Source organism: Tauraco erythrolophus, chromosome 16 (genome assembly GCF_009769465.1).
Source record: "Tauraco erythrolophus isolate bTauEry1 chromosome 16, bTauEry1.pri, whole genome shotgun sequence".
Lineage (NCBI taxonomy): Eukaryota > Metazoa > Chordata > Aves > Musophagiformes > Musophagidae > Tauraco > Tauraco erythrolophus.
The window spans coordinates 225,052-236,994 of NC_141480.1; the positions used below are offsets into that span (position 1 = coordinate 225,052).

Here is an 11,943-nt window from a genome sequence, read left to right on the forward strand (position 1 = left end):
GCCGCGGCCCCGCAGCACCCGGCGGGGGGGGGGCAGTGCCGCCGGGTGCTGCGGGCCCTTCTCGGTACGGGTACTTCTCGGCCCCGGTACCGCGGCGGACCACTCGGTGGCGAGAACGCGCCTCCGCGACAACTGGCCAATCAGGCGTCAGGGCCTCAGGGCGCCTCCTGTGATTGGGAGCGAGGCTTCTCGAGCTCATCCAAGGAGAAGGCCGCGTCTTCAGAGCGGCAGGGCGCTCAGTGTGCGGGGCTGTGATTGGCTGGGAGGCGCGCCGGCGGGATGGCGGCGGTGGCGGTGGGGCTGGCGAGCAGCGACTTCTCGGACCTGCGGGAGATCAAGAAGCAGCTGCTGAGCGTGGCGGAGCGCAGCCGCGAGCGCGGCCTGCAGCACAGCGGGAAGTGGTGAGTGCCGCGGGCGGGCCCCGGCGCGGCCGCCGCCGCGCCTTGCTAACGAGCGCCTCTCCCCGCAGGGCCGCCGAGCTCGCCTTCGCCTTGGACCCGCTGCCGCCGGGAGAGCTGCCGCCGCCCCCCGCGCTCACGGAGGTACGGGCGGCGGGGGGAGGCCCGGCGGGGCGCGCGGCGGGACCGCGGGCTGCTTTTTAGCGCCGCCTGCAGCCAGGGAGGGAAGAACGGCCGGCGGTCTCGGAGCGCGCGTGCCGGAGGCTGCGCTCGGCGCCCCGGGGCTGCCGGCGCGGGGAAGTTCCGTCCCGCGCGGTGGGGCCGGCGGAGATGAGTGTTTTCCCAGATGGAAGCGTTCTGTGTCACGTGTTGCTGTGCCCTAAATGAGATACTCTGTAACCAAAATTCGAAATCGTGCTGCTTAATTATTTTTTTTTTTCGTCTTTGCTGAGGCCAAGACTTACTGTAATACAAATTGCGTCATGCTGTTAGACTTCTCCTCCTTAGGATACGAGAGAAACCAGTTGTGTCTCCATCCCCACTTCTGTAGGTGCACAGTAGGGCCTACAGAAATTACAGCAGTGTAACGTGCCGTAAGTGCATTTCAAGGCACAGTTACCAAGGAAATGTTTTCATGTAAGTTAGTGGATTAATATTGTTTGATATGGAATTCCTGCGTACGTTTCTTATTTATGTATTTATGGTCATTCATGCTCTTCGAAGAGTCAATTCCTGCCTTCTGGCAGCTTGTCACAATTGGTTTTCTGAAATCTCACTGTTTAAGTGTTTCTAACCAGTCTGTACTCACTATTTGAGAACTAGGAATCTGATCATGTGAGGGAACGGAGACACTTTTCTGATGGTACTCAAAGCATCTTTGAGGAGGAATAAGCTATGTTTTTAGCTTTCAGAGAAGTTTCACTGATATGTTTGTAACTAGTTGATTTTCCTAAAGCAGCACATCAGAGCTTGTGAGGTCTTAAACTCTTCTGTGTCCCTGCAGGAGGACGCTCGAGATCTGGATGCCTACACGTTAGCCAAGTCTTACTTTGATCTAAAGGAATATGACAGGGCTGCCTATTTTCTACGGGGCTGCAAGAGTCAGAAAGCTTACTTCTTGTATATGTACTCTAGATACCTGGTAAGATAGAAGGAAAAGTTGCCTTCCGGTGCTGCACTTCTCTGCTTCCTACCCCTCCCTGACATACCTTATTTTTTGCCTATTCTGTTCCAAATGACCACCTAGAAATCCAAATTATATGTTTGGTGGGAAGGGAGATTTTTAAAACTGTGATGTTTGTGGAAACTCAGTTTGCATACTGCTGCTGGCATTGCAGCAAACATAAGGAATACGGTATTGCAATGTAATCTTGATTTGCCTCTGTTTTCCACAGTCAGGAGAAAAGAAGAAGGATGATGAGACAGTGGATAGTTTGGGTAAGTCTCTAGTGTCAGGGAGCGCAGGACAATGTAATGAAGCTTCCAGTAACGCCTCTTCATATAAATCATCTTGGGTTTATGGCTTTCCCTCAATTTTTGGATAATAGTGTGCTGTAACATGATTTCTTTCATTCTCTCTCAATTCGTTGGCTTAATACAGGTTACAGATTTTCAGTTATTTTCTTTTTAAAAGAGGACAATAATCACAGGATGGGAAATCCCCAGGTCATGTCAGTGATGATTCTGAATATACCTCAGGCTTTGTAATTGCTGTGGTAATACTCTAGACTGAAAGCTAGCTATTTCACTTTCTCTTCATGCAGGACCTCTGGAAAAAGGACAGGTGAAAAATGAAGCTCTACGAGAATTGAGAGTTGAGCTCAGCAAGAAACACAAAGCACGGGAACTGGATGGATTTGGCCTTTATCTGTAAGTGTCTGCCTGCATTTCTAAGTATTCGTGTGGATATGCAGGGGTTTATGGTTCTGATTGACTTGCCAACTTTCTTTACAGGTACGGTGTCGTGCTGCGGAAGCTGGACCTGGTGAAAGAAGCAATAGACGTGTTTGTTGAAGCTGCGCATGTCCTGCCTTTGCACTGGGGAGCCTGGCTGGAGCTCTGCAACTTGATTACGGATAAAGAGATGGTAAAGCTTGGGAGATATCAAGATGTGGTAACAAATTCCAGAGTTTAACCTGATTCAGTTGCCACAAGATTGATGTTGCCAACTGCTTTATTCTGTAAAGACTCTTATCAGGCAAGACGGGATCGTAAATTATCTTGTTAAAGCCTCCTTTTCTTAATTGCTTGCCATGCTGTAGTTGAAGAATCTTTATACAGGCAGGACTAATTTTTTATCGTTCAACCACAAAGTGGTTTAAGGAATGGCTAATTCACATGTTCTGAAGTAGTTGTCAGGAGGGTATTGCCTTGTCACATGAAGGAGATCCTCCTAAGATACTTCTCATTCAGTCTGCTTCTAGTTCCATAGTTATTGAGCACTTTTGGTGGCCTGAAATGGTATATAGAATCACTGCTTTTAAAATGAAAGCACTAATGTAGGTGTTCCTTTTGTCGAATACAAAGCTGCACACGTGAGATGGACTGTATCAAATAACTGAACTTAGATATAAAACCAAAACAGATTGTTTTTCTTTATGCATGGGATTTTGAAACCACTCCTGGAGTTCAGTCAGTTCTGGCTAGTGGAATACTTAAAAAAGTAGAGGTGGCACAGAAGAGAGCCTTACTGATTTGCGGAAAAAGGGAAATGCATTTTTTATGAGATTATTCAGGGTCAGTTTCACTTAGCTCATCAAAAATAGTGATATGGTATTGATGTCCAAACATAGGAAGAAAGTACAGTCTTTCAAAGGACTTAGGAATTTAATGCAGAAATAAGGCCAGTGGCTGAAGGAGAAGCCAGATGCTGTCAGGTTTGAAGGCAGTAGTTTCTTCACTGATTGACAAATGAAATGGCTTCAATTTTTTTGCAGTTTCAGCAGCCGTAGGAATAGATTGGGAGTGACTAAATAGAATTATGTGGTCCATATTGTACTGCTTTTTAGACTGGATGTCTTAATGCTCCTTCCCTGTTTCAGTATTCTCAATTCATAGGCATTATGTAATCTCTGCTGTGGAAGAACGTGATACTAATTCTTGGTCCTAATGCTGCTCTTTTGTAGCTGGTGTTATGGTATAAGAAAGCGAATGCAGGAAAGCCTCCTACCTCGAGACTGGCTACTAAATCATGGGAGGGAAGATAATGGATTCTTTGCCACGGGTGGCTCTTAGAATACTACTGATTGTCATGTCTTCCTCCTCTTCTTTGGTTCTTGCTAGTTGAAGTTCCTGTCCTTGCCAGATACATGGATGAAAGAGTTCTTTCTTGCACACATTTATACAGAGTTGCAGCTGATAGAAGAGGCTCTGCAGAAGTATCAGAGTCTCATTGATGCAGGATTTTCCAAAAGCACTTACATCATCTCTCAGATTGCAGTTGCCTACCACAATATCCGAGGTCAGTGACACTCCTAACTAGTAGGAATGAGCCTCATAATGCAAACTTGGCATTTATAGTTATTGTTCTCTCATCTGCTGTTCTTTCTTCAGATATTGACAAAGCTTTATCTATCTTTAACGAGCTAAGGAAACAAGATCCTTACAGAATAGAAAACATGGACACTTTCTCCAACTTGCTATATGTAAGGGTAAGCACTCTTTCTTTTGCCTGTCCATAATCATGGTATTTATCAGAGGTATGTTAAACACTGTCAAAGCAGCTGGTGCTGTCCAGCCTCTCTGAATATAGGCTTTCTGCTTGACAATTCCATGGAACAGATGCAATATATGTATTGTTAACTGCCTGGGTTTTCTTTGAAACTGTAACATCCTTCTTTTCTCGTTACTTTAATTTCTTTGTTTCACTAGAGCATGAAGCCTGAGTTGAGCTACCTGGCTCACAATCTCTGCGAGATAGACAAGTATCGTGTTGAGACCTGCTGTGTAATTGGTGAGAGCAGCTTTTTCACATGTTCTTATTATGCTGTCTGCAGCTGTGTGAGGAAATCTTAGAAACAGTTGTGAAAATGATCAACCAGCAAGGCTATCACTTGGGGAATGTGGGTTCAGGCAGCCTAAAAAGCAGACCAAATGACAGAGTACCCCTTTGCCTCGTTTCTCTGAAAGAGTTGCTGTAATACTATCAGTGCAGGAAGGAGTTAAAGAAATCATTATGAAGACCCGTGTAGCTCATAATCCCCTTATAGTCTTGAAGCTCCAATGGAAATAACTGTGTGTCAGGACCAGGAAATTCATTTGTTAGATCATGACATAAGTTTTAAGGCAAATGGGGTGGCATCTTAATTGATTAGTACAACTGGAAAAGGATTGACCAGAACACTGGAGAACAGACTGCTATTAAGTCTCTTGAGGTTTGAATCAGATCCGTCTTTTTACAATTTAAATTAGGAGGTAGTAGATGATACCTCTTCCATCTTTTTTCTACTTCTCTGCAGGTTGCTTTTTTTTTGTTGATTGCGTTGTTGGTTTTTTTTTAATTTATTTAAATATTGTGACTTTTGCTTTAGGGAATTATTATAGCTTACGTTCCCAGCATGAAAAAGCAGCGCTCTATTTCCAGAGGGCCTTGAAACTGAACCCCCGTTATCTGGGAGCCTGGACACTGATGGGACATGAGTATATGGAAATGAAGAACACGTCTGCAGCTATCCAGGCTTATAGGTATCACTCATGTACTGCACAAAATGGTGTTTGATTCTGCATACATAAGGATTGAAGTAGTATCTTCTATTTCTTGTTAATCTTTTGCTGGACTCTATCTATAGATTTTGATCCTGACTGCTTTCTGACTAGTTGTTCTGCTTTTCTTTGACAGACATGCAATAGAGGTGAACAAAAGGGACTACAGAGCATGGTATGGCTTGGGGCAAACCTATGAAATCCTCAAAATGCCATTTTACTGTCTCTATTACTACAGACGGGCCCACCAACTCAGGTAAGGTTGAGAACAGAGCCATGTTTATTGGTGTTCACTCTGATGTGGTTGCTACTAGCTAAGGAATTCGCACACAGGAACTAAGTTGGGGAAGGGAGAAGAACATCAATGCTATGTGATTTGTGCAGTCTCACTATTACAAATCCTTTTGGTTGTATTAGCAATTAACAAAGGCTTTGTCAGTTAAATGCTGAGAAATGCTAATGCTCTGTGTAAGAGAGGATGAGTGACACTGCTGGGTGTAGATTATTTCTCCCCACCCCAAGATCAGCTGGCTGTCCAGTAAACTACATTTAAGAATTGCTCTTTTACAGACCAAATGATTCTCGTATGCTGGTTGCTCTAGGAGAATGCTATGAAAAACTCAATCAGTTGGTGGAAGCTAAAAAGGTAAGTGAGAACTGATGTGTGGAGTAAGACATTAGGATGTCTCTTAGGACACTAGGTGGAGTTGCAGCAAAACCGTGTTGCTAGTGCTGTCGAAAATGCACATAGCATGTTGTTAGGGGCTTATTGAAATCATTTCTCTGGTGGTTACAATCAGGGAAGTTCTGCTGCAGTGTAACTAGAGCAGATGATAAATAAGAAGAGTCATCTACAGATGGTACATGCCCCTTTGCAGTTTTCTAAGTGGCTTGCATGAGTCCTGAGCTGGAGTTGTTTTTGTGGTGTGCTTGACTGACTTTCCTTCCTTGGTAGTGCTATTGGAGAGCTTACGCTGTGGGAGATGTGGAGAAAATGGCACTGGTAAAACTGGCAAAGTGAGTATCCATTACCGCTGGACTGACAATGTTGTGTTAAATTCAACTAGCGCTTTGATACCTAGTGATGAAATACTAAATACAAAACCAGTGGAATTGCTGTTAGGTAGTGTTACTTTTGGAGCTGTGTAATAACTGGTATCGTTAGGTCTGTAGTGACTGCAAATTCTGGTGTCCAGCTTTAGCAAAGTTTCCCTCGGAATAACTAGAGGAAATCATAGCATGGTGTGGGTTGCAAGGGACCTCTGAATCCTGCGGTGATTTGAGCAGACAGTGCTAGCGATTGTATTTGTTTTGTTGAAACTTAAAAGCAATCCATGATGGTAGATGATGTACAAAACTGTAGATGGATTGATTTTTATTTTTTTTTTTAAATTTCTCCAATATACGATTGTGACATTGGGAAAGGGTCTAATGTGAAATAAATGTGAACATTGGGAAAGGGTCTAATGTGAAATAAATGTGAACATTCTGACATCAGCACTAATTTCTGGCAGGGATAAAGTAACGAAGTGCAAAAAGTGAAGTGGAAGGAAAAGAGCAAGTGAAAGATGAAGCTGCTGTACAAAGGCTTTTGGGATGTAACGGGAAGAAGGAGCGCTGGAGGAAATGGCCAGTTAGACTAGGATGGCAAAAGTCTGTTGAAAGCTTTTAAAATGTAAAAGAGTAAGCAAAGGTTCTTGCTTTGGTGGTCACTGCTTCTAACAGTTAGTATCTGACTGGTTCCCTCCCTGGTAACGTGAATGTTCTTAAGCTGGATCATCTGTTTCCATGAGGGGCATGCCTCGCAAATTCTGAAGGAAAAGACCTGGCATTAGTCCAGGTCAGGTTAAGTAGGTACTTTGTCATAGACAAGAAGGTCTTTGACAGTGCAGTCTTGTTCCAGTGGCCCATTTTTCTCCTTTTCTAGGCTGCATGAACAGCTGAATGAATCTGAACAGGCAGCTCAGTGCTATATCAAATACATCCAGGATATCTATTCCTGTGGGGTAAGATGATATTTTGGGAATTAAAGGAGACATAAACATGGTGTGGAAGTACCTTGGGTGATGATTTTTACCTCTCTCGCTGTAGGAGATAGTGGAGCACCTGGAGGTCAGCACTGCCTTTCGTTACCTGGCCCAGTACTACTTCAAGTGTAAGCTCTGGGATGAAGCCTCAGCATGTGCTCAGAAATGCTGCGCATTCAATGATGTGAGTAGTTGCGCGCTCTTTGGTGTTTCTTTCTTAGGGGATCTCTGACCTTGATCTTGGCTCCCCTCAGAGCAGAAAGAATCCTTTATTGAAGGAATGAGGACTGTCTGCTGCGCAGGTAACGTCCTGAATGGTAGTGTTGTATACCTGATCACTAGTGCTGCTTGTGATTGACTAAAATGATGGAATATGGTGTAGATGGTTCAATTTTACTGTGTCTCATTGGTGTTCACTAAATAAAAGAATTTGAGGCTCTGCATGGCAGTCTTAAGACTGCTGAAAATCCATAGTGTCTGTGTTCTGAGATGTTCTGTATCTGTAAGTGGACAGTTTCAGATTTTTAACTTCAGTCTAGTGGTAGACCCTAGCCATGAGCGCATGGTGTTTGGCCTGTCTTTAACAAAGCTGTCTGGAACTCTGGAGGACCTGAATTTAGCTTACTTGAAGCTTCTCCAATCTACTTTTTGCTGGAATATTTAGATAGCTTCAGTGGTTGATGGTACCACTGTCTGAAATACCCAAGTAACACGCAAATCAGGTAAGTAAAAGAAAAAAAAAAGGTGACATACCTTAACATTTTTAAGTAGCAGAAGAAAAAATAAATTAGGATGGTTTTTATAGCTTGCAGTCTTACAGAATGAGAAGCTACTGTAACTTATACTGCTTACATACTGAATTTGACCCAGAAATCACCCATCCATAGCTATATTGTTTGTTTTTTTACAAATTGTTTTCAGACTAGAGAAGAAGGAAAGGCTCTACTGCGGCAGATCTTACAGCTTCGCAACCAGGGAGAAACCTCATCCACAGATATTGCTGCTCCCTTTTTCCTCCCTGCGTCATTGTCAGCCAACAACACTCCCACTCGTCGTGTCTCCCCACTCAATCTGTCTTCTGTAACACCATGAACAATGCTGATACTTCTAACCTCTGTACTGAATGTGACATTGCAGATGGGGCTTGCAACCACTTATTTATTCCCAGTGAAATTTCTACGTTTGTTGTTTCCTTCACGTGAAGGGTAGGAGATGAGAGCCCACAACTGAAGATGGATGTGCCCCAACAGGCAAAGGTGCAGCCTATGTGAAAGTGCCTACGTTGAGATGTGAGAACCTGCCGTACTTCTCACCAAGTCATTCCAGACAGAGGGCAGATGTATTCCAGTACACAGGACTACTCCTAACTGAGGGATTGGGAAGAGCTTGTCTGCTTAAGTTAAAATGTATTTGAAGTTTGATTCTGCCCTGTAACCTCTGGCCTTTACTGAACTTCTTTGGATGACCTCTTAGTGGTATCGTTGCTGTCTACATCAGAAACTGTTACCTGCCTGGCTATGTAAGGTCCTTTGCTTGTCTTGAACTACACAGAAGATGTTTCACTAAAGCAGTAGAAAGAGGCACTTAGATACAGGTGCCATGTCTATGCTGAAGAACTGAGACGTGTCAGAGGAATTCCACGTAACCACAGGTGACAGCTGTTTGCCATTCTGCCTGTGGATCTGACAGATACTGTGGCTTTCAGTAGAAAAGCAACCAGTGGGATAGCACAATTAAAAAACAAATGTTTAATTTACTGTCCTTGGGCTTCTTTATGATGCAGCTTTCTTGTGTTCTGTAGCAAAAGAAATTGGATGAACCATAATGGATCATCTTGTTAAGGACTGCCACATCTTGTGGACAGTATGGTGCAGGGAATTCCTCCCCTTCAGGGCTGCTGCTTGTCCCTTTTCACACACCCAGCCAATAGTAAGGCTAAGTGTGAATTTCAAAGATGCATGCATATGCACACATACTACAGACATGACCATACCTTAGATACCTTACCACTTGCTTAAAACAGAAACCATAGAAGTAGTCTGATCCTGTCCCTACTTGCCTAAAGTTTGCTAGTGGAACATATGTACGTGCTTTCAATGACTTAAGTCATTGTCTGATCTCTCCAGTGTCTGCCCATGATCTTACATCTCTTCAGTATCCATCTCTAGACCTTGGCTATCTTGTTCAGTCCCAGCCCTGGACCTAATTTGTCTACAGATTGTGGGTTTCTTGTGTTTGCTGGCCAGTCCCACTCAGGGTCGCTACTGGAACATGCACATACATACACAAACAGAGTAAGGAACACAATGATACAGAAAATAGGCAGCAATAGGGTTTAATTAACAAAAGTGTGGAACTCACTATGGTAATGAGTCTCCTAAGCCTCAGCTAGACAAAGGTTACTGACCACCAGCCTCCTTGCCTGCAGCTGGTAGCTCTTCTGCCTACCCCCACCTGTCACCTCTCTTCCCCCCTGATCTATCTTCACCTGAGAGACCCTTCCTGATAACTGGCTATGGTCTTACTGGTTCTACAGTCTTAACTGGTTACAAAGCTCCTGATTGAATCTCTTCAGTTACACTTGGGTGGTTCTTTTAAAGGCCCATTGACCTGTGTCTTAGAGCTCTACTCTTGGTTATCTGCTGTCAGGCTTAGTGCATCTGTGTGCTTCATATATCACCTGTCCTGTTCATTGTCTTGTCTTTTACATCAAATAGCTGTTAACCAGATATCCTTACACATGCATCTAGTTTGGTCACAGTTTCACTGAGGTGATGCAGGATAGAGGTTAATAACTTTGCTGACTTTTGACTTGAATTGTCTTGCTCATTGGCACTTAGTGCCCTTCAGACAAAGACGTTGTTATGTTTGAGCTTCATCTGCCTGGGAGGAATGTGATTTTGTTCTGAGCAATGACTTGTGAAGAGCAACCAACAGTCTGGGGCATCAGTTTGACCTACGGCCTCAGATGACTTCAGCCAAACATCTTGGTGCTATTCAGTTACAACTTGTAAGCTTGATACAACCTGGAGGTCTTTTATTAAAAGTGCTTGAGGTTTGTGTACATTTTGGGTTATGAATTATGAATATATTCAAACATTATGAATAATCTGCAGTTATGAATAATCTGCAGATGTTCATGCTAAACAAGCTCCAGTTTCCTCAGGGCTATCCAATAGTGGAATCTCTCATTGAGTTTTGTAATTGAAGATTTCTTTAGGAAGAAACAGTCCAAGTTTCAACTGAATGTTTTTTAATGAAGATTGTCCAAACTGTGGTGCTTATAAAGGTTCTGTGTTAAATCCAGTATCCAGATGTCATCGTGGGAGGCTCTCTGAAAGGGTTAAGTGTGTTCACCAGATCTGAACAGCAGAATGGCATTGATCTGATATGGTGCACCTTGTCTGCTGAGTTTCGAAGGGGCTTTTATCATCGGGATGATCAGTGAAACTTGGTTTCCCTTGATGAGGAGGATACTTCTTCCAGATACACCTACTTTAAAGACTCATCTGTAAAAGATGCAGTAGGGTTAAGCCATTATGTCTAAGCTGGGTTGTGAGTTCATAATTTTGTCTCCCCTACTCCTAGCTTAGATAATGGTACTTAACGTCAGGTTCAGAAAATTGTGTTTGATGAAAGTGTGCTGACTGACATGTCTGCTGTTACGCCAACTCTGGAAGTGTGTGATCCCTGCTGGTAATGACATCCATTGCACAAGCTGGGAGTGATTTGTTAAGAAAAAGGGGAAAACGACACATAAGTAGAGGTTACCTACTGTCTTAGAACTGAAGATGTAACGGAATCTCCTCCTTTTTTTGAACATGGCCTATTAATATATTAAAATTACAAGCCAGTCTGCTAGCTTTCCTAGTGTCTTATCATACATAAATAACCTGTCACATCTTACAAACATCAGTGACCTATAAAAATCAGTAGTTAGTAACGATAACTGATGATCAATTCTTGTGCCACGTAAACAGCAAGTTCTTATAGTGTAAATTAAACAATTTATGCAGCAAAACAAATCTACAAGTTCTGTCTTTCCCTTCTGGTAAAAGAAATAAGCTTTCTATTTAGGATACTCATTAAACCTATGAGAGCATTCTATTACCTGAGGCATTGAAGAAAAACTTTCCAACTCTTCATGTTTTCTAGGAACAATCAGTCTTACAGAGAACTATTAACATTGGCTTCTTAATACTTCGTGAGAGTTTGCGTGGGGAAAAAAATCTTGTAAATGTTTTATTTTGTTACTGTATTTGCAGATCTCTTGAAAGGAGATGCTGTTTTTTTTCATGTCACATTTACCAATTAAAATTGTGCATCATAGGATCAAATTTTGGAAACAAATTGATTTCTAGACAGTTATGTGTCCTCCAGTACTGACTTAGACAGTCTGCCTTCTCTCCTGGTTCAGTCTGGTTTTATCCTGGCTCAGTCATAGTACTCCACTTTGTTATTCATCTCTCCTAGAGTCTGTACTTGGCGCACTTGCTTGAAAGGACATTACTGAAATCAGCAATACTATTGGTAGGTCCAGCTGCTTCTCTCCAAGCTGTTGTCCTTTGGAGGATCGCCCTGTAAAGCACACCAACAAGATGCATTCTGTTGTTACATTTTTTGAATGCCATTCCAAAGCTTTAACTGCTATTAGTAGAACTGCTTATTCCAAGATTGTTTTAGTCTTTCTCTAGTATTTCTACCTGATACACTGCAGGACTTGCTGTTTCCAGAATTACAGTTGGCCCTTGCTATTTCCTGGGCTCTCTACATGGGGTTTCACTGATACATTGTTATGTTACATGATTTTTCTGTGT

General features: G+C 43.0%; 1 protein-coding gene across 1 annotated transcript; it reads left to right on the plus strand.

Moving 5' to 3' along the window:
* The first annotated feature begins 279 nt into the window (after positions 1–279).
* On the plus strand, positions 280–8,887 carry CDC23 (cell division cycle 23). Its single transcript, XM_086621487.1, has 16 exons — positions 280–401; positions 470–542; positions 1,402–1,539; positions 1,793–1,835; positions 2,162–2,267; positions 2,352–2,484; positions 3,681–3,858; positions 3,951–4,048; positions 4,269–4,350; positions 4,928–5,081; positions 5,236–5,355; positions 5,670–5,745; positions 6,055–6,116; positions 7,027–7,105; positions 7,191–7,310; positions 8,048–8,887. Exons 1-16 carry the CDS (start codon positions 280–282, stop codon positions 8,216–8,218), a joined length of 1,755 nt encoding a protein of 584 aa, XP_086477613.1. The 3' UTR covers positions 8,219–8,887.
* The last annotated feature ends 3,056 nt before the right edge of the window (positions 8,888–11,943 follow it).

Bases quoted from the DNA above. Each gene is read 5' to 3' on its own strand.
- CDC23 (XM_086621487.1), top strand. From the start codon at position 280: ATGGCGGCGGTGGCGGTGGGGCTGGCGAGCAGCGACTTCTCGGACCTG. The intron at 1,540-1,792 runs GTAAGATAGAAG...TGTTTTCCACAG, and splicing joins ATATGTACTCTAGATACCTG to TCAGGAGAAAAGAAGAAGGA. The intron at 7,106-7,190 runs GTAAGATGATAT...CTCTCGCTGTAG, and splicing joins AGGATATCTATTCCTGTGGG to GAGATAGTGGAGCACCTGGA.